Source organism: Rhipicephalus sanguineus, chromosome 5 (assembly GCF_013339695.2).
Source record: "Rhipicephalus sanguineus isolate Rsan-2018 chromosome 5, BIME_Rsan_1.4, whole genome shotgun sequence".
Taxonomy (NCBI): Eukaryota; Metazoa; Arthropoda; class Arachnida; order Ixodida; family Ixodidae; genus Rhipicephalus; species Rhipicephalus sanguineus.
In genome coordinates, this window is record NC_051180.1 from 125,430,194 (window position 1) to 125,456,720 (window position 26,527).

The 26,527-nt window shown below is 44.2% G+C and overlaps 2 protein-coding genes across 2 annotated transcripts in view; both read left to right on the top strand.

The window, feature by feature from the left end:
- The first annotated feature begins 96 nt into the window (after nt 1-96).
- On the top strand, nt 97-10,137 carry LOC119394227 (platelet-activating factor acetylhydrolase IB subunit alpha1). Its single transcript, XM_037661514.2, has 5 exons — nt 97-336; nt 595-684; nt 766-882; nt 1,507-1,629; nt 6,523-10,137. The coding sequence occupies exons 1-5, from the start codon at nt 274-276 to the stop codon at nt 6,805-6,807; spliced, it is 678 nt and encodes a 225-aa protein (XP_037517442.1). The 5' UTR covers nt 97-273; the 3' UTR covers nt 6,808-10,137.
- Nucleotides 10,138-10,357: 220 nt separating this feature from the next.
- LOC119394228 (uncharacterized) overlaps nt 10,358-26,527 on the top strand; it is a 164,308-nt gene continuing 148,138 nt past the window's right edge. The window contains 7 exon segments of the mRNA XM_049416028.1: nt 10,358-10,601; nt 17,890-18,033; nt 19,908-20,069; nt 21,035-21,190; nt 21,646-21,846; nt 22,568-22,782; nt 23,640-24,099. Coding sequence (XP_049271985.1) covers nt 17,905-18,033; nt 19,908-20,069; nt 21,035-21,190; nt 21,646-21,846; nt 22,568-22,782; nt 23,640-24,099 — 1,323 coding nt within the window. The 5' untranslated portion in view covers nt 10,358-10,601; nt 17,890-17,904.

The window sequence follows — 26,527 nt, forward strand, 5'->3', positions numbered from 1 at the left end:
ACGTTACTTTAAATTTACATAAAATGACAGCTCACTAGCGCTACTAAGAAGGCAGCAGAAAGCGCCTCACGCATCAAGTCCTTCTCTGTACAGGCAGTCCCATGCAGAAACATTGAAAAGGCTGTGCATGTATCCACAACTTTTGTTGCATCCATATCGCTGACGGTGTATGAGTGGGCCTACAGATTATTACTTACGCTGCGTGTTGATGTGAATATGCACATCAGGCTGTGAATCACAAAGCGCTTATTCCTTCGCCAAAGAAACTTGAACATGAGTTGTACGGTGCCTGCGCCCGGCGCAAGTGTTGACGGTGATGACCGGTGGTTGTGCTTGGTGAGTTTGATGAACTGCAAGCGTGGTTGTTTTTATAATTTATCATAAAGACTGCCTCGCAGAACTCGCCTGCTTCTGCTACATCGTTCATTTAATTGGCGTCTCTCGTCGAGCTGAGTACTGGGTTGGGGTGTCGTCGTAATTCTCGACCAACGTGCCTGTTGCTAGTCGACGCGTGCTTGGTTTCGGTGTAAATGGCGTTATTATTGTGTCATCCGACAGTTAAACCTTGTCTTTCATTTTTCATCTCTTTCGCAGCACAAGTTATTCTTAGCAGAAGGGACGGAAAAGGAGCCGGACGTGGTAGTGCTTGGCGACTACACGGTAGCATTTCTTCAGCAGTCCGAGGCAAGTTTTCTCAGTCGACGCTGTCCCATTCCGAAGGTTTCGTTCGCGTAACTTCAATACCTGCTCTGCTCCTGTTCACAGGTGTGGGAAAACTATTTTGCTCCCCTGCACTGCTTGAACTTTGGCATTCCTGAAGACCGAATCGAGAATGTGCTTTGGAGAATCGAAAACGGAGAGCTGGACAACATCAAAGCCAAGGTGCGTAGTACTCATCCTTGTATTTAATTCAGGGTGTAACGACCCATTTCGACCTCAAGCGCGTAGTGTAATTTAGGTTAATTACCCACGCTCATGCTTCTCATAAAAAGCGGCTTTAATGTTTTGGCCTTCGCGGTCTGCTGTTGATATCAAGCCACTCAGAAGTGTCAGCGTTGTCTTATCGAGAAACTGTTAAGATAATAAATCACAATACAAAAAATCCGATATCAGAGTAGAAAAGCAAGGAGCAGGCTTGCAATCATGTTCAAATTTGTCATGATCGTAGCACAAATCTCAAGATAAGTGTACGGGCTGAGTGGGTTATCAGTCCTAATGCTACCTCCTGTGGTGGCTTAGCTGCTAAGCACTAGGGTGAGGGTTTGATTCCCAGCCACGGCGGCCACATTTCAATGAGGGCAAAATGCAATAAGTTGAATAGTAAAGCCCGTGTATACTTAGATTGAGATGCACATAAAAGAACCACAGGCAGTTAAAATTAGTGTAGAGTCTCTGGCTGTGTTGTGCTTCGCAATTGCATGACAGTTGTGCCACGTAAAAACTCCAGAATCTAATTCAAATTAATCCTAGTGTTGTATTAAGTGTACCTGCCAATTATACTTTCAGGTTGTTGTGCTCTCTGTGGGTTCCAATAATAACACAAGTTCTCCCGAGGCCGTTGCCGAAGGAATAGTGACTTGCACAACTGCCATCAAGTCTCGCCTTCCCGAGGCACAAGTAGTCGTCTTGGTGAGTGCATATTTGAGGTTGCCACATTAGAGGACTCTAAGGAGCGCAGACTGCCTCCATACCGTGGCGTCGGAGAATCGACATGCCACTAACCATATCTGGGATGTGTGTGTTCTATGACTGTGTTGAGCCATTATCACAGTGAAGAATTTGGAAGTATCACCCAAAGCCTGGAAGCATTTATATTCCTAAAATTTAAAGATACCTTACAGACCCTGTAATGCATTGTGTAATTGGGGACTTACAGAAATGCATAGTGGCAGTGCGTACGCAATAAGCATGCTATCAGCAATCTCATCAATTCAAAGGAAAGGTAAAGAAATGCACACCGTAAAGTTGAATGTAGTGGAATTTCAAACAGGAAAGCTGGACAAAATATTGGTGATGTTTCCGTGTAGAAAAAAAAAGACAGTTAAAATAAAAGGAAGCCAACAAAGGACTGCATGTGTTATACAAACAAAAACAGTAAAAATGGTGGATGATTGCACAAACAAATAATAAATGACAAAAGAACTCTCTTACCACATGGCAGGAATATCTCGGTCGTGGCAGCCACATTTCGATGGAGGCGAAGTGCTAGATGCCCATGTACCTAGAACACCAGATAGTCAAAATTTCTGGAACTTTCCACTACGGCGTCCCTCATAATCATATCTTGGTTTTAGGACGTAAAAACCCCAACAAATAATATTCTGTCATGTAATACCATGGAATTGTAGCCATGCACCGTTGAACGGGGATGCCCAGCAACAACAGTGGCACATTAAGCATTGACATACTGTATTTCCTTGCGTGTAACCCGCCCCCATAACCACAACAACCAATGGGGGGTGGGGTGGGGGGAGGAAAGGTCCCCGTGAAACAGTGGCAGGAAGCCACCTGGCACATTGAAATTCAAGTATAACCTGCATCCCTACTTTAGTTCTCAATTTTCTCAATAATTTGTGTGGATTATATGCAAGAAAATAGAGGCTGTCTTCATGAGCGTCGGCAGGATTTTGTCTTGGGGGGTGCAAGCCTGTGTTGCATCGCGGCTGTGAGAGGGGGAGAGCGCTGGTGTAGCTTGGGTGGGGGCAAGTGCTGGTGTGACTTGAGGGGGTCAAGTGCCCCTTTTGCACTCCCCTGCCAACGCCCATGGCTGTCTTACCATTGAGAAATATTCTTGGGTCCGCCTCGGAGGCACAGTGGTGAAGGTGCCCGGCTGCTGGCCCGAAAGACGTGGGCTCGATCCCGGCCACAGCGGTCACACTTTGATGGAGGTGATTTGCTAGAGGCCCCTGTACTGTGTGATGTCAGTGCACGTTAAAGAACACCAGGTGGTCCAAATATCCGGAGCCCTCCACTACGGCGTGCCTAATTATCATATCATGGTTTTGGCACGTAAAATCGCAGATATTATTATTAGAGGCATTACTTGGATCACAGATTCCCGTAGCCACCAGTTGAGCTAGTTGACCAGAATGAAATACAGCTCAACTTTTCTGCTCGTGTCCCTTCACACTTGTGATGCTATGGTGCTCTTGTTTGTAAAACGTCACATTTGTTAGATAAATAAACCTATCATCGATGAAAATCTCGCTTTTTTTTGTTGGTGCGAAGAGGGACTGCTCAAATCTCTCTGCATGATTGATTTGATGGTACCTTTTCATTAAGATGCAACTGGGTTTAAAGCTTGTGGAAGACAACTTTCTACAAAAACAAAAGTTGCCATTGATCCGACAGTGGCACAAATCTACAAATTAAACCTACGCAGGTCCTTTAGAAAAGAAGCTTCACAAATAAAGAAAGTTTGACCCGTGTATGAAACCCAGTGCCACTGCATTTTTGGGGACATTCACCTCACCATATGAGCTGAACAGAATTCTAGCAGGTGACAGAGCAAGGTAGAATTATTGTGCAAATTAAATGTGTCGAGAGATTGAATAGCCAAATTAATACTGTAGAAATTTTTCAAGTCTGTAAAAATTTGGAAAACTGGGTCGTTTATGTCTATATGAAAGCAGTATAAATGTAAAAAAAAAAACATCCTGTTCAAGTTTCTCCAAGAGGAAGCTCTCTTGCAGCTAATTCAAAGTGCATATAATTATTTTTTCTTTCCTATCTTGAACGAGCTAGAGAGTAATCGATTGAGGGTTCCATTCTGACACAAACTTACGAAGGCAACAGATAAGGAAAGCATAGGGGTTGTTAAATGTGGTTTTCAACTATACTAATTGTAGGGAAAATGAGCGAAAAAGACAGTTTACCGCCGGTTGGAATCGAACCCACAACCTCAGCACTATGCATGCGGTGCATTATCGTTGTGCTGTGGTAGCGCCTTTACCCCTGTCCACTTTGTTGTGTATTTAACTATTTATGTATCAGTAACCCTGGCTTTGTTAGCCAGTGCTATGTGTGGCTGTGGCAACAAATGTGGCACATTCTTTTTGCCCGATTGCATGACTCACTACTGGCAAGTGGGCACACTTACTGCAGTGGCTCAGTGCCTGTAGATTTTATTCGTTGTTTATTTTTAAGCCAAAAGGCTTAAAGGGCCAGTAAACAGGCTACGACTTTTTTTTACACCCCCCAAACAAGCTTGCCAGCTCGTACAGTAGACCACGGCGATCACATTTTCCGAATATTACAGCGCCACGCAGACCCTCCATTTCGAAAAACAATCCCCACGTCTCTTTCCTTTGCCTGACCAATCCCTTCGTACACGCAGTTAAGCAAACTTGCCCATGGGCAACTTGACGTACCACTGAGCTCTTCTATTGGTCTAAACCGGGTCTCAAACAGACAGTTGTCAAGTTAACGTCAGTTCCTGTTCCTACCCACCGCTACGAAACTGCACCTTGTTTCTTGGCCCTGCGGTGATGCAGTTTAGGCCACGCAGTTGTCGGGTTGTCCTCGCACTGCATAGCACCTGCACGCTCTTCGCCTTCAACATGAGCAACACGTGGAGGAAGCGTTGTTCACTTGTCAGCTGCAAATCGAGCGGAGAGAGGGGGAATCTCCGGTAGCTCCGACGGGTCGCGCTTGCTTGGTCTTCCCATTGCACGTGCGGCAAGCGGGGTTCTCCATGCTTTTCTCTCGCGCCCCGTCATCGTCTTAGAAAGCAAGCACACATTCCTGCTGCATTGTGAACTGTCACAAAGGTCACAAATACCGAAGAGCCGAAAACTGCCCGTCAAGTTACGGAGCACGTGTGACACTGTAAACAGTAAACAACCAGGAGCCGTAGCAAGCGGAAAAGCATTGCGACTGATCGAGCTCATCGATGACCTCATTTGCTGACGTCGTGTCACGTTGCCGAAGTGGGCGGAGTTACGACGATGGGCTACGCCTTCCCCTCCCTGTGGCGGAGAAGGGTGGCAAGGCCGCGTGAAAATTTTAAACCAGCTAAAACGAATGTTCTAACCCCTGTAACTTCCTTATTATAGCATGTACTCGCAAAATTCTTGCGGCAGCATGTTCACATAGCAAAAGTGCGCATATTTGTCTTAATTACAATTTTTGGACCTCGGGGTTGTTTACTGGCCCTTTAAGCAGCTATTTTGGCACTCCCCTCCGCAAAACTTCACGATATGTATCCAGAAAATGCGAGTGAAGCAGCTGTGGATTAGAGCAAACCGCGCACGTGTGCAATTGGTTCCTCCTCCCATGGTGTTCTGTTGCGCAGACAGGCGGGCATGTGAATTCTGCGCAGGTGCTTCACTCGGACAGAGGAGTGGCGTGTCTTCATCGTGTGCACTTCCTCAGACCAGCTCCCCTGCGTCTTTCCGAGGTCTAAACAGGATGTGTTACTGATGTGCAGCCCGGTGTTGTGTTACGAGAGTTGAATAGCCGTCAAATTTTACACACTGCGGACCGCAAGTTGTCCCAAGTGGGACAGGCAGAAGGAGATTTCTGTTCCAGTTGCAGGTTTTGATTCCCAATTGTAATTGCTGCATATCAGTAGGAATGGGCCAAAGAATAAATGATAGCTGCTGTGTGAATGTTCGAGTGCTGCGAATATTCTAACGAATATGAGAGTATTCGCTTCGACGCAAATTTAAAATTGCCAAAATCTGTAAGTATGTATTAGAAATGAACAAATAGACATGTTTTACTGCATGTAACTTGCCTGAAAAGGTGGTTTCACTGAAGTGTGGGGCCGCTTCGCCGTGAAGCCATGCTTCAAGGTTAAAGGGACACTAAAGAGCAAAACGATTTTTCTCATATTAGTAAAGTACTCTTTCCTGATACCAAAAACACCACGCTTGCTACGAGAAGACGTTTAATAAGCGAGAAAACGCGCAAGAAGAAAATGTGGGTGGCGACGCCACCTTGAAGTTTCTGCACCATTCGCCGTGACGTCAGGTAATTTTGTTGAGCCAATGGCGCCAACATACGATAAATACACTTTGAAATCCCTGTCGTCACGCGGGGAGATTTCAGCGCGAAATTTAAATATGAAACTTTGAACTTGATTTTCTCCTCTATTAATAAACTTACGATGGCGAAATTAACGACGTTAAGAGTTCTCAGAGCACAATTTATCGATCTAAACTGATTCATTGTTTCTCTTTAGTGTCCCTTTAAGGGTGCACATTACCTGCACCCCAGGTAATTTTTACAAATGTTTTAAAGCATGTTATACGGGCTTACGTGGGCTACCTGTGGCAAGTATTAAAACGTAACATGTTTTGCTGGTTATAATTTGCATCCGCTACTATTCAGATCCCTGTTACTGTTCGAATTTGTTTCGACCATTCACTTCAACTTTGCTTTAAACCAAAAAGGTGACTACTTGCACGAGCTTAATTAATGCCTCGCACGCTTTTTCTCACTGTGCCATCTCTTGTAGCTCGCGTATTGCTTTGGCCTATTAATCCCCACGATATTTGTTTAATGGCTTTGCATATGCAGAAGCTGCTACCATGCGGCCAGCACCCAAACTCGCAGCGTGATCGGCGGCGCCAGATCAATGAGCTGCTGGCCAAGGCATTGAAGGGCCAACCACAGGTTCAGCTGGTGGACTTGGACCCGGGTCTGGTGCGCCCCGACGGCACCATAGGCTACCACGACATGTTCGACTTCCTGCATCTCAGCCGGCAGGGCTACGTGTCCACCTTTGAACCACTGGCTGACTTGGTCGCTCAGCTTCTGAGAGAGGCTGCAGGCGCCGGCGACACTCCCGTGGCCGCCTCTTAGGTGCATTGCGTGATGGAGACAGCCTAGTGGCATTTCTCCGCTACCATCGCGCATTGATATTTGTGGCCGAGAAACACTGCTTTACCCCAATCCCTCCCACTTTTGCGATGCACCGCTAGCTTTCAAGGGACTTTAAAAAGAAAAAAAATAGGGGGGTAACTCACTTTACAGTCATAGGCTAATATTTAAAAACTGAATCTGCATATATTTGGTGGAGAAATATAGGTTATTTGCTGAGAGAGTAAAGGTTAAAGTTCGTCTGTTCTATGTTTACACCCAAAAGCTGGGCTCACGACATCATTGTGACATGGCAAATTTCAAGTTTTCAGTGCATATTTGTTACAGGTTGAGTAGCAGCTTGCTCCTGAGTGCGATGCAATCTTTTTTATAATTTTTTTACTGGTATTCAACTGGCGCCAAGAACATTGAAGTCCATGATGTCCATGGCAGCTTGTGTAGAAATGTAAAATGGCAAAGTCAACCATCATTTGTGTGTTGTGTGTCCTCTTACTTGGTCTGTTTGGTGTACACCATTCTGGGCTTTACGTAGTGTTTCTATTTAGTGTCCCCTTTTAAATATTATTTCACAAGGCTCTTTTTGCGGCAGTGATCCCACGACAGGTCTGCCGAGAGAAGTAGCCGAGACTCTGGCTAATGCCCTTATTACCCTCTCCAAATGCACTTGCAAGCGCAAGTAGCGTATGGCATTTCAAAGCGCTTGTCTGCGTTACCACGACGACGCACTCCCACTTGCGGCTGGAAAACCAGTTCTGTCATTTCTTGTCTCTCTTTTCTAATGTGCAATGCACTGTTTGCTTCGAGTCATTTCTGCACGCGCTAGTGCGAGAGCGTGGCTTGTGAAATTTTGAATGCTCTCGTCTTTAAAGATAATCGTTATCCATCTTCTCACATTTTCTTTCTTGAAAACTCTGTACCCGCTACTTTCTTGTCACGAGCGCTGCGTCATGCTGATAGTGCACATGCCATTTACGGTCTGGATGTACTGAGCATGCAGTGTTCGAAGAAAGGAAAGGCGCACAAGGCAGACGACTGTTATATTTTTTTGTAGTGTGACTTCGAAGGTGTGCTGCCACATGACAAATTGACTGCACATCTGCACACGTGTTGCATAGTTGAAGTGGCACAGCCATCGAGCACACCCTATTCACAGAATTGCCATTAATTTGCCTCGGGGCAGTGCAGATTAAGTTTTTAGCTTGCGAGAATGGGCATTTCTTCGGAGTTTCAGGAGCAAATGTTAATTATCTTAAAAAATTTTATTTCTGACAGCACTCGGAGGGAAATAAATTTTGCCATTTGAAGTGAAACGAGTGTGTAAGACAAGGCCTCAGCGTTGCGAGTTGACGGCGCAAAGGAAGTTTTTAATTGAAGTTTCAGAGGTCTGAGGAATGCCAGGTCCAATTTGTTGACCTGTTTGTTTTATTGCGATAGCAATTATATGGACACACTAGGCTGGTTTTGCCAGTCGCCATCATGTCCCGGATATGTATATGCATATTTAAATAAAAGCCACAAAGAAAAATAAATCGGAAGAAAAAAATTTCCGAAGCGTGCCATCTGAATTCGAACCTTCGACCCCTCGCTCTACAGCGCGCTGCTTTAAACAACTTGGCCACGCGCCACCGGCTGTTTAGCATAACAACGGTGAGCTATTTATACACACCGTTTAACGCTAAAGGCACGCAGAGCTCGAAAGTGCTTCAGTATGTGTAGCATCACCCGCGAGATTGCCCGAAGGGCGCGCTTTAATTTAAAGCAACGCTCCTACATTTTCCTTCAGACGCGCACTTAAAACTGGCCCATTTCAGTACCCACTGACGATGTGGAATGCCAAGTAAATGATGCGCTGAATGCGACTGCGCAGCAGGAGACACGGAGGGGTTACTCCACGCGCCGCAGTTTTAAAGAGAAAGAAGTCTAAGAGCGTTGGGTTGTAGCGCACTGCTCAAACACGAAGAAGTAACAACCGTAACAGTTCGCGCTTGTCCTGTGCCTACCTATGCATTCTTTTCGAGTGTCCTTCCTTGTGTTTGAGCAGTGTGCTGCAAGTGCCGAGCTGTGACCGTTGTTAGTTCGTGGTTGTCCTGTGCATGTTTCTTTCGCGAGTCCTTTGCGCTCGAGCGGTGCGTTGCAAGTGTCAAGCTGCTTGCCGTTCTTTGTGTGACATTCTAATTTGTTGCTGTCGCATTCATTGCTTCGCCATTGCAGCAAAACTGTGACTTTTTTCCCCCATAAAGTTTCAATGGCGCTAGTGGTTGAAGATATGCTTGCAGCGTGCAAGCAGCAATGTGTGTTGGGATTGATGGGCAGCCCTAATGAAATGCGTTTTTTTTTTTCTTTGCCTTTTAGTAATTGCAATGCCTTGATGGCCCATAGTAGCACATTTTCCTCTTGTTTTTATGGTGCTGCAAGTTGACCTTACTCCTTGATTTCGCCATGCTGTCTTTCAGTATCACTTGGGGAGACCAACCTGCAGTAATTTGAGGATGCTAGCCTATGTTGGGGCTGCGTATTAAAATGCATCTCCTACGTTAGATATTAGTATTCTCAGTGTAAAAAATATGTGCGAGTGGGTATCTGTATGTAGCTTATTTATTGTTACAATGCTCCTTTTGTTCTTGAGGCATCTTTGACTGCTGTTCAATGTTATCCTGCGAAAAAAGCAGCCAATAGATGGTCCTTGTGGTTTCGCTGCTTGTTAGTGGCAAATTTTTTAGTTATGATTGGTAGCGATGATATGCCTTCAGTTATTTTAGCAAGTAAGTCTGATGCTGAAGCTTGTTTCACCAATGGGCATCGATTTTTCCGTTACTTCTTTTTGGTGCACTCAGGTTGTAAATATGTGAGGGTGTTGGTTGCCTACTGATTGCCTGGAGAGATATTTTGCCTCAATATTGTACAGTGCTTTGTGGATCTAACTTGCAGGCAGTTGAACGATGTGTTCCAGCTTAATTTTTTGTGTGTTGCCCTTTAGCGCTACGTTCTCTCTAAGGTTGGTTTGCAATATGATTGCTGCATTCAATTCAATTTAAATGTGCGTGTAAGGTGGTATGTTGTGTTATTGCAGGATGCGAGATGGATGAGCATTTTTGCTATTTTTGTGGGCTATTTTTGAGCTGTTGCCCTTACTTGTTCTAGAGTGGTATGGCACCGAACCTATCGGAACAGCTACAGTTTAACGGCCATGCATTTCTGCTGGAACGCAAAGTAAAAAGAACTTTCTTCAACTGTGACAAGTGTGATGGCAGTGCCTTTGATGTTGCATCTACAGTGGATTGTAATAAACTTCCTAAAGCCTGCAAGACAGTAGTGTGTTTTGTTTTCATTTATTGTCTTCATACACTAATGCTTTCTCCTGAAATCAGAACCTGCAAAAAAGAAAAATGAAAATACTTAAGTGATGATTGTATAATTGCTTCTAAGAATCATCGGAAGCTCCTGAAGAGCAGCTTGCGCTAAAAATATATTGTCGAGATTTTGACGTTTGTTTCTACTCAGGCTAACAGCAACTCTCAAATATGTGCGAGAAACTACCCTTAACCGTCGCAATCTTATTATTATTTTATTTTTTTTTGCCTGGCACTTGGGCGCACTTTTCCGCGGCGTCGCGGAGAAAACGAAACTGACACACCCACCTGCTTCGCAGTTCTCGCGAGATCACGCGAGACTTGGGAAGTTCGCAACGCGAGGAGGGCGAACTCCATTGTAATTTGCGATGCTTTGCACGGTTTGCATTTAAGGAAAGGCCCGATACTGCCTCCAAAACTGCCTCGGTAAGTGTCTTTGCCGCTATCTGTGCCGGCTGTGTCGATCGTGCTCTGAGAACTGCGTCCGATGCTTCGGCGCCGGCCGTTGGACCGTTCCATTTCGTCACGTTCCTCTACCCTGCATTACCTTCCGCGCCTTTGGTACGGTCCTTTATGTTTCCCTGCTGATTTCCTGCGGACCGCGCGTCGCTTACCCATTCCGTTGTGGGGGTGGCCACGTCGTTTTGGCGCTCCACTGGCTGCAGTGCCAGCAACAGTAGCTGCGCGTTTGCATCGAACGCCGGCCGACGTGATTTGGAAAAAATTGCGACGCTACATCTTGCACAATGATGCCCGACGCCATTGCTCGCATCGGCGGCGAATTTCGTCCATGTGCTAGCTTCGGAAGCCGATATGTGCGGCAAAGCCTTCTTGTCACAACTCCTCTGTGTACTGCATCGATGCCGAAGGAAACTATCGTACTCTTCACTTTTTCAAACTTCCGTCCATTCCAGTAGAAAACCGAGTGCCTAACGTGGATAGGTTTCGTGTACCAACGCTCCGTGCGAGGCTTGTCCGTTATGTAGGCTCTCTCTTGTGTTGACGTTCTGCCAGGCTCCGCAATTTTTCGTAATATCGACAGCAACTCTTCTTGATGGCCACATATCTAAGCGATGAGCGCGTGAGTATGATACGCTAGCACCCATCTCGCCCATTAGAAAATAAACTGTTTACTCGTTTTAGGCTACCACGTCGATGGCCCCAACATTTCGAAATGTAATTTCAAAATCGATATGTAACTTGCGATATCGGTCGCGCTAAAACGCCATCGGGTTATAGCTCCAAACAATGCAGTCAGTCGCGAGCTCCAGGCAGTTGTTGCCGAAGAATCGTACCGGGTCCGCATCATAAAAGCGCAGCGTCATTGTTATGAAAATGATACTCTGTAATGAATTTGTAACAGTACGTATGCATAAAGTAGCCAAAGTATATCAAGCAATTTCGTCGCTTAATGTGAAGCTGGTGCTGCATTAAGTGAACAGCAGTAACAACCAGCTTAGTACATGCACGCATTAACAACGAAGCGGCGTGTTTACATCACGCTAGAGGAGGTCGTGGCTTACGTGCATTGTAGGAGTAGGAGGAACTTATTAGGCTGGCTAGTTTCATAGAAAACTCCCACGTCACGTTCTGGAAAAATCCCATCACACTGCTTGGAAAGCAAATGAGGCATGGAAATTAGCGAGCGTTTTCAATCATGACCATTTATACATTTGTTTTACTAATATATGTAGTTGTGTGCAGCATTAAAAATGGTATTGTCGCGGGTTTCTCTGGAAGGCAAGTGTGGGAAAGGATATAGTTGAGTGGTGCTGCCATTATTTTATTTTATTTCTAAATGTATGTACGTACTCATTGTGCTCTGATTGCATTTAACATTATGTATTGCAATTTTGGTTTGCATGTATGCATTGAGGAGCTGTTTCTTTGTCGTAATAAAGCCATGCATGAAATAGTTTATTTTTTTGTTCTGCATATTGTAATGTTCTGTTTTGCTCTGTAAAAAACAGTGTTGTGGAACAATGCAGTTTTAGGGAATACATCAATTTATTTTTTGAAAAATTGTTACCTCACATGCCCCGAATCGGGCATTGTGTAAGGGGGTCACGTTAATAGCAATAAAATTAGATTACTTTTTCATTTACGTAGTTATAATTCTCTCTGTCTCAACTTGTGAATCGAATCTCATTTATACAAGCTCCTTTACTTTCTTACATGAATTTCTCTTTTTTTCACTCTGAAACTGCATGGCTCTTCAGTCAATTTAGTCTTTAATTAAAAAATATATTATTGCTCATTCTTAGTAGTTCAGAGCCTGTCTCGTCTTACTGTTTTCTGTGAAATCTGATCTCAGCACTAGATTCACAATGCCCCTCTGCAGAAGTTCGTGCCACCCCTGCTTCAGTAAACATGCACCATAACTTCCTCCCTTCTTATGTACCCATTTATCTCGCAATATCACTTTGAACTTGCAAAGTAAGCAAGCACTGTTCTCAAAAAATATCTCCTGAACCATTCTCGGTAAACAGTGCAGCCGTAGTGATTGGGTCGACTTGTGTGGGTGTTCATCTTTATGACACTGAAGGGCCGGTCGCAAACCAAGCACACATCTGGGGGTTGTCTTGCGTACCTGTGCTGTTGAGATAAAGCAAGACTGTGTAATTAGCTGGCCTGCTGCAACCTTTATCTGTTCCTGTGAATCAGTGATACCTTGCAAGACCAAAATTTTACGTGGGCTTAGTAATGCTATCTATGCACAGTTTTTTGTGTTTTGTCTGGAAAAGTGAACACGGTTGATTGATTCCCTACAAAGGGCCATCTGTGACAAAAATTTAGGCTTTATAAGCTTAGTTTGAGATAGCGTAGATATAAAGCAGCCTGCATGCACAATTTAGGCGTTCGAAGTAGTGCACGGATGTTTCACATAAGGCTGTCAAAAGTAAGTGTATTTGATACTGAAACTGAAAGAGCAGCCACCATTGCCGCTTACTGAGAGTGATGCAGAACTTGAGCTACACAACTCTACCTGCATGAACTTTGTCATCCACTGACAAATCTGTGAGGCCATATGCACTTACTAAGTGCATGTCGCCTGCGCAGTCACTATTTAGCTGCTAGTATGAAAACTGACAAGATTTCTTCAGTAGTATAGGCTACTAATCTACTACTAATCTAGCCAATGTGAAGTTGTCTAACATTTGACCTTTAAGGAGGGGTCATGTTCAGCTGAACAGATACTGATGTTGGGCTATATTGTCTGTGATTTCTGGAATACTTGCCGAGACGTACTCTGGCTCAACAGCTTGTCATATTAGGACAGTTCTATTCGGAGGCCCCGTATTGCGCATGATACCTTGCACAAACTTGGCTCATTTCACAAGTTGTCCTTTTATGGCCGAGTATTTGTTCCAGAAACTGACGAAATACACCTAATATATCAGTGGCTTCTTGCTATTGATGCTATTTGTTATTAATACACAAAAAAAAGCAAACTCTACAAAATCAGTTTTAGTGCACTGAAATTTTGGATTTTTCTTGGTGTTTTCATTCGTATGGGTGTGAACAAAACGGCAATTATCGGGAGGCCAAAGGTAGAGGAATCGTTGCATGTAAAGGAAAGGAAAACATAAGTCTCAATTATGGGCAGGGTTTAGCAGGACTTCTGATGGGCTAATTGTTCGATTTCTTCTGTGTTCTACCTTGTTGCAAATTGGCATGAATTCTTCTGTTTATTTGCTTGATGTAATAAAAGTTTTCAGAAACGGAGAAAACTTTCAGTTTGTTTTGGAGGATCTGCAATTATGATTACTCAGGTGGGAGACCTATTCAATGGATAGATATGGAATTAAGAGAGCAAAACATGCTGGCAACTGTTGCATGAATGAATGTTGCACAAAGCCTCCTTCAGGAAAGGGAGGCAGGAACAAAAATCAGAAGATACTGAGAAGGGATGTAAGAGGGAATGAAAGAAACGAGATTCAAACCTCAAGGACTGGAGCAAAGCAACAGCGAAGAATGGAATAGGTCAGTAGGAACACAAATTTCCCACTTAATGTGCTGATTACAAATAATAAATAAAGGTTTTGTTACTCTCAAAAAGAAATGTTACGCTATTACTAACAGGAAGCCAACTCGGTTTCCTGTAGAACAAAAGCAAGCAGGGACGGGGAACATGATTGCATCAAAATCCACAGCTACTTGGGTGCAGGCATACATTTCAGTCTTGTACAACAGGATAAGAAGGCTACAGACCCTCAGTAATGATGTGCGCTGTGCAAGAAAGAAAGTACTGTCAGTATCACGTGCTGAAGTGTCTTGCAGTAAACACAAAGTACACTGTTAACTGGCAACATGTCCTGCCAGCGTGAGGTGTTTTTGCACCAGGATATGACCAACCCTTATCTCAAGTAGAAGGAAGTCACGGATCACGATGAGGCCGGCCTGGACCACGAATGTGGAATCTGCAGACAGACTTACATGAGGACAGGTGTAGTGTCAAGCGATGGGGAATGAAGCAGTACGAATTAGAAGGCAAATGCAGGTAGGTAGCCGATATTGTGAAGGAATCCACTCATGGGCTAGTTGACTCGACTGCTGACCTGAAGGTCGCGGGATTGAATCCCAGCCGCCGCCGCTGCATTTTCGATGGAGGCAAAAATGTTTGAGGCCCGTGTGCTTAGATTTAGGTGCATGTTAAAGAACCCCAGGTGGTCGAAATTTCCGGAGCTCACCTCTACGGCGTCTCTCATAATCGTATCGTAGTTTTGGGACGTTAAACCCCAGATATTATTATTGGGCTAGTTGATACATTTCTTGATACATACTAAGTATGTGCACTGCGAGATACGCTTTCCACGACAAGACGTTGTCGTGACACGGCTTCATTCAAATTTCATCTCTTCCTTGTCACGAGAATTTTTAGTTTGTCGTAACAGAGCGGCCGTGTTTGCTGCATGCCAGGTGCGGCCAGTTTCAGTATTGGCTTTAAAATTCGATGAGGACTATCGATGAGGACGTACAACATTTGTAAATTCTAAAAAATGGGTATGCCATAGAGTACGACAACTTACAACTTTCCCATATTAACAAGGGACCTCATCTCAATAATTAAAGAGTTCATGTGTCTTTGTAATTGATTTCTTCAGTGTCACTTTAGCTGCAGCAAAGTATTTCCGCCTCGACTAAAGTTTATGTGCGAAGCTGACGAGAGCCTGGCTGTCATAGCATTTTTATAAAAGTCTGTATTGTCTTAAAAAAGACACCCTGTATAAAAGATGTGCGCACATACATTGCCCTGTGTGCAATGGACAGCAAAACTGTAAAGTAGATTATGGTACTAGCAGGTCGAAACTAAAAAATTTAGGGCTAAGCAATGCTCATACTTTTGTTTTCAGCATTTACAGTTCATCTCAAATCGCCATAATTTTGACTCAAACATTGGCATCAGAGCCAACTGTACCTTTAGTGACTATATTTGCATCGTCATGGTGCGTTTATCATGAGCATTTGCTCATAGCAGTCGCCTTACAAAAAATTATGGTGCTTTTCAATTCATGAGTATAACTCCATGTCGTGTGCCATTGAGAACGTGCATGTAAGATGACATTTTTGCCCAGGTATTCCAGTTACAATTAAAAAAAAAAAAAGGAGTTACTATTCGGCGTATTTCCCAAAATGGCGAGATCACGAGCTGGATAAGCTAGTGGCACTGAGGTGCTTTTTCAGCTGATTTTTCTGAATGAGGTAGAGAAAAAAGAATTGTCAACTTTCAAATGTGTTGTTTTTTCAGGAAACATTTGCTGCTTTTGAAACACCTCTGACAGCGAAAATTTTGTCTGTGACTTTTTTACTGTAATTTGTAGCTTTTTGTCTGATAATCCCAAAATTCAATTGTAAATGCTCTAACGTATCATAATTAATCTTTGCGTTGTCAGTTGTGACCACTTTTAGCATCACTTCAAAACACCCGTCTAAAGTCATAAGAAACTAGCGCCCCACTGCGAGGGAGCGCTTAAGGTTATGTGCACCCAAGCTTTGGAGACGTTGAAAGTGCAATTTTCAAATAGAGGCCCTGCGTGCTGTAGAGAATGAAACGACGTGGGTGATTCGGTATGAGTTAAGCCTGTCAAGCACTCACTCGACTGTCAAGAGCGTGTCCCCTCAAGAAAAAGAAGAGCATTCCCGGCATAAGCAGCCATAACCACCTTATGAGCAGCCAGACAACAGAGCTAGAGGGGCAAGGAACCATAGCCCTCATTGGGTGCCAGTCGGGGTATTGTGTGCACCCCGCAAATCTTCTGTGATATCTACAATACTCACTTTGCTCATGGAACATCACACCCAACGTACTTCATAACAGTGGTGATGTCGCGAGGTGCTGCCAACTCAGATGAGCACTCATGCTTACATTAAAACCAAATTAAAATATCTTAAAAGACAACATTCGCCACTATTAATCGGTCAGAAGTGCCCACGTATACAGGGCAATCAAACAACACAAACATCTTGAAGTTTCAATTTTGGTGTCAGGGGTCCGAGAGGTGTAGGGGACGTCCACCTATTATAACTGTTGCTTATGAGCCTAAATGATTTCCTTTGCATGTCTTGAAGTTTAGAGAGGTTGCTTTTTGTGCAAGTAGGCTGTACCCAAGTGCCACATTCCAGTAGAGACCTAATAAATGATCTGTAAGCTGTGAGAGGCTTTATTCCAAGTGATTACTTTGATGGGGATTGCCTCGAGTGCTCCAACTTTTGCGGCACCTTCTCTATATATTTGATCCGATTACTTTATCTAAGGCTTGGCGAATGATAACATCTACTTGAGGCCAGATCGGCACCAGCCAGGCAGATTTCTGTCGAACATGTTAACATTTACACAAAGAAATGCAGTAGCAGAATGGGCTCCAAAAGGTGATCTCTGGGCATAGGTTGGCGAAAAACTGTGGAGACTCGCTCATGAAATATATTTCCCGCTTAGGGCCCCCTCGGACTCATCAAAATTTTCCTGAACCGGACTCGCTAGGACTCAGGCTTATTAAAATTTTTCTCAACAGGACTTTCTCGGACTCGAGCTCAGCAAAATATTACTCTTTCAGACACAGACTCACGGCTTGATCTGAGTCTGAGTGAGTTGACTCATGAGTCCTCTAGCATATACTTCACTTTCTCAGTGACGGTGTCAATGCTCTTTTACACCAATATCTCACATAATAGGTGCTCTAGCTACTTGGCGCCTTTTGATCTCGTACCATTAAATACGAGTTATCAGTAGTTGCAGTCCAGCAAGGACATTTTTTATTGAAAGAGATGACTCACACGAGGTATTTTTATCAACAGCTTCCCATGAAAGGATTCGTGGGCAGGATGTCAACCCCCACCCCTCTAGCTCACCCCTCTGATCAATAGGAATTCAACTGGTGCACGAACGCTAGTCCGTTGAAATATGTGTGAGTAGATGTGAATATAAATGTGAGCCAACTGATAGTAATGATGAAGTTGAGTAGATAGGACGGTAGGTCGGCAAAAAATTGTAGAGTTCACTCAGACTCCCCAAAATTTTCCTCAACCAGACTCACTCTGACTCAAGCTCACCAAGATATTACACACCTGGATTGACTCAGACTCATGGCTTGATCTAAGTTTGAGTGAGTCGACTCGTGAGTGAGTTTGCTGACTTATGTCTTCGGGAGAGGGGGATCTCCTGCATTAGGTTTAAGATGTCCAGTGATGGTTGGTGGTGATGGTTTTGTTGCAGGCACTGTAGCTAGAGATGGGCGAGGCATCTCTGGGTGCCAAGGCGCCCGACCTGGTCTCCGACAGCACTGCATCCAGCTCCAGGGGACCACCTCCCGCAGAAGTCGTATGGCCGCCCCACGCATATGCAGACGTCGGCATGGCTGTGAGTTCCTTCTTTCTTTTCATAAAGATGCAAGTCCGTGCTCTATTTTTAACTGTTGCATTCTGTTAATGAGCTCAAAAGCATAGGTGGGGCTTGTGGCCCCACATGTGTAGGAATGAAAATACTTGGAAAATGGAAAGAAATGTTCTGACCTTGAGACGTTAAGAAATCCATGGTGTTCAAGTTACGTTATACGAACACGCTCGCAGTGGCATCTGTCGCAGACCCTCTGTTTCCGTGGCATCCGAGACCTGATCAATCAATCCATATTCTTCTTTTACAGCATCAGCTGCTAAAAGAGATCGGTCTTACTTTTCCCATTTGATCGTTATTAGTCTTGTCCTCAATATATTTGCAGTGGCAAGTTTCAAAATGTGGCGCTTGACGGTGAATAGAAGTAGAAAGCTGTTGTCATATCAAAACCATGCAACTGGACCGCTCAGCACCACAGAGTGAATAAGTGAATAGTGACAGTGTAAAGATTTACATCTATGAGTTTGCAGCCAAATATAAAACTGTTCACTTATTATTATACCTGTTTTCCCCAGAAAGCGTCTCCTTTTGCACTTCATTACAAAAACTGTATGGCACGCCAATTTATTTTTTGCTTCATTCTGGGGCGAGCATTTTCATACTAATGGCATTAGTTGCAGAACTCCTCTCAAATGAACCTTGCCTTGCACACTGGCCAGCCTCCCTTCATTGCTAATTACTAGAGCTGTGCGAATAGCAAAATTTTGGGTGCGAAGCGAATTCGAATATTGAAGTGTGAGTGCGAATCGAATCGAATATTTCTAGAATATTTTTTTAATACTTCTAAGCGAAATCAGAAAAAAAAGTTAGAAAGGATTCCTAAGCATATTCTTATGAGATAGCAACATGAAAGTGTTTCTTTTCACTAGGTTGATGAAGCACTGGCAAGGTGGTGTTTCTTAGTTGTCTTATCAAGAATGAGGCAATATAGAGGCCGAATTCTATTTATGTACATGATTTGGTGCAACCAAAGCGTTGCCGACAACACTTTACACGTGATAAGCAAAGATGCCATTTCCTCAGCCTCTCCTCCTCTTTCAACTTCTGTGGAAGCCCAAGTGATGTGGCAGACAAGGGTGTGCTCCCTTCAAGTCCGGAGTTCCAAATCTGCCTTGTAGACGTCGATATACAAGAATATCTGAAATTTTGGATGCTAAAAAGCTTTGGCTTCCGATTTTTCGGACTTCCTGCCCAAATTTCAGGTCCAAAACAGCATTAATTGAACCCCCACCTCTGCCACATCTTTCATCTCCACGTTGGAGCCAGCGTTTTCTTGAGTTAGTACATTTGCGACCGTAGCAGAGCTTGAAAGGCAGCTTTGCCGCAATACCAGGGTGTAATGAGGTGAAGCATATTGAAAATCTAGGGACCACTTCCAATCGGACACTGACTGTGTCTTGGCAAATTTCGACTGTAACGGAGCTTGAAAGGCAGCTTTGCCGCAATACGAGAGTGTAATGAGGTGAAGCATATTAAAAATCTGAAGGGGTCCTTTCAATCGGACGTTGACTGTATTTGTTTTTGGGAAGTTCGAATAGCTCAAATAGTAAAATTCCAGTGCGAATCAAATCGAATAGCAAACACCGTGAGAAAAATATTCGAAATTTCGAATATTCGCACACCCCTACTAATAACATGCGCATTCAAGTAATTAGGAAAAATTGGTTCGATGAAGAGTAATTAAGTGCACAATTTTTGATGTCCACTGTTGCAACTGATGTATAGGGAAAAAACCTCTTTGTCAGCACTGGATTGTCTGCTAAATATTACTGAAAGACTTTTTTGAAATGTTTACTATAGTGATGCAAGTGTGTGAATGGCTGTTAAAATTTAATGATCAGGTGGACTATGCAAGTGGTGTTCCTGTGTCCCTACACCAGCCACAACATCATTATGAGCGGCAGGAATTTGTCACCACCGACAGGGAGTCGGCACTGGTTGTTTACCACGAAGAGGCATACAGTCAGCAGCAGCCGTCAAATGGCATGGAAACCTTCATACAGGTAACTACTCTTCCCATTTGCCGATTTTTCTGGGACTAGGTTGTTGGTGAACTTTGGTTGCATGAAGCGTTGTCATAGACAAGACAAATTCTTCCGTTGTGCTGCTAAGCTAGTGTTGTGATCTTTTGGGTTGTACTGTTGCTTGCATAACATAGTACCGTCATAGCCAAGACGTAGTAGTACACAGGTTGTTGTTCAGTATAAGTTTGATAAACATAACCATTTTTGGTGAGCATACTCACAAATGCCGTGAACCCCAAACGTATATTGCTTTTCTAATTTAATTGTTCTTGTTTTTTTTTTAAGGAAAAACCAAAGAAGTTGCCAAATGCTTGCTTCTCAATGTATTATATTTTGCTAAGCTGTATATAAGTGTCTTTATAGATAAAACTACTCTGTGGCACTCTGTTGTTGTGAATCTCTGGTATTTTCATGCTCCCAAACTTCGCTTAGTTGTTACAAAGCCTTGACACTATTGTAATTGCTAAATTTTAGATAATCTGTAAATAGTAAAGGTTATAACAGCATCTCGCATGGTTTATTCCATTTGGTGAAGTAAACATTTGACTACGTTCAGTCTCCCAAAAAGTGTTAATAACAGTCGTGAAAGACATGGTGTGCAATCTAATATGTACCTAATAAATTTTTTACATCTTTTGGTATTCTGTTTGCATTATAGTTTCACATTTACTTATTTTTGTGATTGCTGTTTTATGCTGACAGTGCACTCACAAATGGTCTCATCTAATATCCTGTTTAAGAGTGAATGGTGCAAACATTACACGCTTACACTCAATGTTGTTGCATGTGTTTCTGAAATGTTCCTTAAATGGTCTGTTATTCGTACTGGGTTCAATGACTGTAAATAGTGCAGGTGACAGGAGTGTAAAGGCACTTATTGGGCCACATGTGCTTTACAAAATGGAGCTGCATTCTTTGCATTCTTATCGCACACTGTGCACTAGGTCCCGTTTGGAGGTCTTCCCCGGCTCGCAGTGGCTACCTTCAGAGAGTCTCCCGTTCCTGTGTCAGACTCGCATCAGCAGGCTCAGCACTACGAACAAGAAATTGAGCAGAGGGCTGCGGATGAAATGGTAGCAATGTCTCAAGTGTTGGACCTGGTAAGCACTGCCTTCACAATTTCACGTCATTTTGAAGGTGAAGAAAACTTCGACATCTCCCGCCTCGACAGGATTTCTTTTACCCTCCATGCATAAGCAGCTCTTCTTCAGTACCCTGTTTATGTCATCTTGCGAGAAAAATGGAACAGGGGAAGTGCTAACTAGGAATTATAAATGTATCTGCACTCTGCAGGAGAGGAGCGTGGGAATTGTTGAAAATGCGGTGCTTGCGTGGCACGCAGCACTATGATATTTGCAAAATATAATTGTTGCGGCCTTGGAAGAAACGAGCTTCTCTGGGAGGTTTAAAAAAAGAAAGTTGGGGCCTGTTACTGGCCCTTTAAGTGCTTCAGCTTTGCCAGCGGCCGTGATGCATTGCCCGGGGAAACTGCCATTTTGTAGAAGCTCTTTCATTGGCCACATCGATGCTAGTAGTACGTCTTAACTCCTCGCAGCACCGATCGGTGGCCCCAAGCACCTCTCGCGACTCGGTAGTGGACATTCCCGTGTCGCTCCACTCGCACCACGCCCACCACCTGGCACGGCCCTCATCGTCGTCCTCGTCCTCGCCTCCACCACAGAGCCCTGCCCTGCTGGTGCTGCCAGGCTCGGCCGAGGAGTCCGTGGGAGCCTTGAGGCTGGAATCTCAGCTGACAGTGAGTGTTTGCTACTTTCAGGCTTTAGAGCCTAAGCGAAAGGGTGCTAATCTGCGAGGAACATTCACAAGCCTAGATTTTCCTTTTGACGCTGCAGTGGCCAGATCCGATAGTTTCATCAAAGTGGAATAACGTTTTACCACTCGAATGACCTGTTTAGACCATGTCTGCATAATCACTGTAGACTGCAAAATTTACATGAATGGTCTTCCAGTTGCCTAAGGAGTCTCTTGGCTAGTTTAAGGCTCATCCAAGCTCATCTAGTCAAGCCTTTTCAGGCTTTTTGTCCGTGCACCAAACATCTGTCAGATGTTGAATAAAAATTGAATTGAATTGAATTGAATCCAAGGGCAATCATCCACCCTTTCGTAGCACGAAGCTGCTAAGGAAACCTAGTGTTGGTTTCACAGGCAGAAAGAAAGTTGACGAAATCTTTGGCCTGGTTTACAAAGGCAAATTCTTCAACTAGGTGATTTTCTTTCTGTGAAATCTGGGTGGATTTTCCTTGCAGGTTCATGCTACTGACTGGAAGACATTTTTTCTTTCGCGAACTTTCCCTCACATTCTGGTCTTCTTCTGAACGTACTTGTTCATTGGAATACAAACAAGAAAAAAAAAATTGATGGAAGTTTTAATGCTGCCACGGTGGTTGGGCCGTTAATTGCGGAAGTGTCTTGTCTTGGCCGTTGCCGTGTCAAGTTCAACCGCACTTGCTTTGTAGGTTGGCCCCGAGAGTGCAGCTACCTTAGGTCTGCCCATGCTGTTGGACAAGGCCAGCCTCGCATTGTGCTCGAGCAGTGCCTCCTCCTCTGCGCTTTCTTCCCTCGGGCCATCGACTTCGTCAGGCAGTCGAGGTGCCATAGGCCTGGCTACCCACCTCTCGCAGCGGTACCTCCTAGAGCAGGCGCAATACCTGGTGGCCGACTTGGCATCCAAGTGAGTCTGCACCGCGTGGGCTCCTGAGTATTTGCTTGCACCACGAGCATTCCTTATTTAATACTCTTCCTTCCTTTCTTTCTTTCATTATTTCTCTCTTCCTTCTCCTTTCCTTCTTTCTTCCGTAGCACCTATATACAGATTATCCAACTCCAAAGTCTCTTATCGCTTTTTTCGTCCTCTTTCCGGTGCTTACACCAGTCGACCAGCGGGATGCCTGTCCCCTCTGCAACAAGCAGCACAATAAGAGTACGCATAAATGGATGCAATTAAAGTTCAGAAGAGAACAAGCTTAATTCACGGGTCATTCTTCATTCTCTGTTAGAATCAGTAACCCCCTTCTCTGTCGTAGAGCCAACAGCGCACAAAAAACTATAAGTGGACTTAACTTAGCTAAGGTGGCTTTGATTGCACATAAATGTCATGTGTCAGAAAAGCATTCGTATTAGGCTTCTTCCGTGACAGTAGGCTGTTGAGCTTGTCACGCCACTGCTGAGTATGAGTCGTAAACAGCAAGCAGCTATATCGAAACATTGGTGCTGGGCAGCTGTACATATCAGTAGTGTAGAAAGGAGTGTTCCCTCACTCATAGACGAGCCATCACTGCCAGCAGTGTCGTTGCCTTTATGCACATGCATATTCATAACGCAGTGCTTTCTTCCTTTCTTTTTTTCTTGTGGTCTTGCAGAGCTTCATATACTGATGTACGCCTTGACAATAGATGTTGAGACACTGTTTATTTTGTTTATTGCCCAGTAAGCAGCATCATACGCAAATTTTGCCTAGACTTGCAGTCTTTGTTAAGCGCACAGAATTGTAATGCGGGAAAAATAAAGACCGACCCACGTTACTTCCAGGGAGCTCCTTCCCTCAATTCTTCAGAGCTCCTGCTCCTCCGGCGCCTCCACGTCGACGGGAGTGCCCTCCGCTGGTTCTTCCGCAGCTTCGTCATCAGTTCACGGTCTCAACTTCTCACTGGCTGCTGCAAAGGCTCTTTTGGCCACACAGCAGCAGCAGCAGCCACAACAGCACAAGTTTGGCAGTGGAAGCAGCACGCTGCAACACGCCGGCCCCTCTTCAGTAGCGAGCGGCTCGGTGGCGGCCATGGTTGCGAGTCCCGAGCACTTGGAGGCCGAGCCTTTAGATGCCGGGGACGAGGAAGGAGTGCTGGACTCCTCGTCTTCCGCTGGACCCGGAGCTCTGCTCGAGGTGCATCCTGCCGGTGCGGTGCCACTGTACGGGAACGTTTTTGTCACGGAGCGAGGCGAGGTGGGTCTCGTCAGCAGCACGGGGCAGGACTCTGAGGACCTGCTGGAGGTCAGTGGACTGACCCGGATCTGTGTATGTGGAGGCTATGCAAACTTTGCATGAGGAAAATGAAAGGGAAAAACTCGGTGCCACTGTGAAGTGCGACTGCCTCATAGCTGGGTGAGGCGTTAACAGGGAACAAATTAGCGAATCTGCTAGCAGCAAGACTAATAAACTTTATTCGAGGCAACTTTGATACGAAATTGCCTTGGGAGGCACAACCCAGCACAGCTGTGCCACCTTGGCAGCAGAGTGGGTTGATAATACAGAATATTGCCCAAACAATACATTAACAAAAACATGATTATGCTCTACAGGTTATACAGAACGTAGTGTAGTTGCTAACCGGTTTCTTGTTATGTTTTTAAGCAGTGTGTCTAGCCATGATGCCATAGAAACCTTTGCATAACTTGAAGAGATGCATGAAAGCGGCAGCTGCTACTGACAATGGCCCGAAGATTCCGTTTCGTTGACCGTTTACCATTTATTTTCTTCCAAGTTGGTAAATGTAAAGCATGATTATATGTGATCTCTATTTAGGATCCAGTATTTTAGTGGTAAACTAAGAATAGGAAAAACTTGTGGTGAATTCTTGTTTGTTTATTTGTTTATCTATTTATTTATGTGTTTATTTATTTAGTTTTCATGCATTATGTTTTACCCAAGAACCAGTCGGGCAAAGCAAATTTGTCAGAGACCCAAAGGAGTGTAGACACCAATTTTCAAGGCTAAATTAACTGCAGCGTAGGCATTGCATGCTTACACTGATTGCTGTCACGAATTATGACTGACAACAGATGACTAAAAAAATAGTTTATTTTGATTTCAAAGGCAAGAGATGAAAAGGTGGCTAATTTTTCTGAACTGTTCTCAGTAACCATCCTCAGAACGCCATCTTCAACTTCAAAACAGTGGGAGGTTAACGATGCAACTTCTGACTACCTCTTCGGCACATCTGCACATGTGTTTTCCAAAATGTGGCTATAACACGGGAGTGTGCATTTACCCGTTCCTGGCATCATCAAGCGTGAGCGAACATGTGGAAATGAGAAGACAGCGGACGAACTTGATGTCTTTGATGCTTTTGTGGATCACGTGGTCTCGGGGACATAATGTAGTTTTGATTTATATCAGTGAAGAGTTATTCGCCCTGCTTGGCATTAATATTTATGAACTCTGCGATAGAAATTGGGCTAAATTAAATTACTGGGGACATGACCGTGCGTATTATTGCCGTAATCATTGTTCCTTAGGGGCTGTGTAGTGCTCAAGACAAACAAATCATCACTTGAAAATTTCTTGTCTACACTCCTTTAAGACAGTGATCGCTGCACGACTGCATGCCTGCATGTGCTCCACTGCAAGCAACCCTGCCACCCACGTAATGTTTGCTTTCTTTTTCTCTTGTTTTCTTTCATTTTGCTCGTCGTTGTGACAAAAACAAGAAGCAGGTAGGGCAGGGGAACGCGGGCCCAGGTCCATGCAGCTCTGTGCAGCAATCTGTGCTGCGGCCACTGCAGCGGATGGAGTGGGCAAGTTCAGTGATTGTGACCGTTATATTGTGACTGTCAGGCCCAATTCACACAGCCGTCAGATCTTGTCACGGCATCAGCATCTGTCTTGAGACGGCATTTTCTTGCTAGCTTCTTCTTAGTAGTGTCACGCTGATGGCATTAGCAAATGCACTTATTCTTGTCAGTCTTTTGTTTTTGAGAAAACACAGGGGTAAAACACTGTTTCACGACGGTTGCCACTGTGGTGATGGTGATGTGACGTAGCATTTGTTGGCTGTATGGATTGGGCCCTACATGCAAGAGCATATCTTACTGTATACCCGTGACTTGTGAACAGGTTTAGCCTTTTGTGTTTATTCACATATTGCCATCACTGCTTAGTGCTGGCCAAATGAATGCTTCATTCAGCTGGTATGGGCTTATGATTTCTAGTGTTGCCATAGGCTAGTGTTGCCAAATGATGCCTATTGTTGGCTAAACAATGGCAATGGTAAGTGTTGGTCCATGTCAGCTAATGTACACTATGTACTGTTGCTTTGACAGCAGCATTGTTATAATTCAGTTTCAGTCCAATGATGCTCCCACACATACATGGACTACAAACTGAGTCGGTTCTGCCTGAAATTCAGACCTCCATGCCAACATAATGCTACATGTAAATTGTCATTCCATTTTTACTAGAATACAAAGTATGCACCCTTAATTCTTGCACAACCTTATTGCTCTATGACACTGTGCTCTTGTTATAGACTGCTTTTTGAAAACATTGCTGTTTCATGTATTGTAATGTTGGCAACCACTATTGCATGTAGTCATACTACAAATTTCTGCGTCTGTCATCAATCCAGATATTACCACAGAAACATACAAAAGTTTGGAAAGAAAGATTTAACAGAAGACAGTTGGTGTAAGGTAATCTATAC

Bases quoted from the DNA above. Each gene is read 5' to 3' on its own strand.
- LOC119394227 (XM_037661514.2), top strand. From the start codon at position 274: ATGAGTTGTACGGTGCCTGCGCCCGGCGCAAGTGTTGACGGTGATGAC. The intron at 337-594 runs GTGAGTTTGATG...TCTCTTTCGCAG, and splicing joins ATGACCGGTGGTTGTGCTTG to CACAAGTTATTCTTAGCAGA. The intron at 685-765 runs GCAAGTTTTCTC...TCCTGTTCACAG, and splicing joins CATTTCTTCAGCAGTCCGAG to GTGTGGGAAAACTATTTTGC.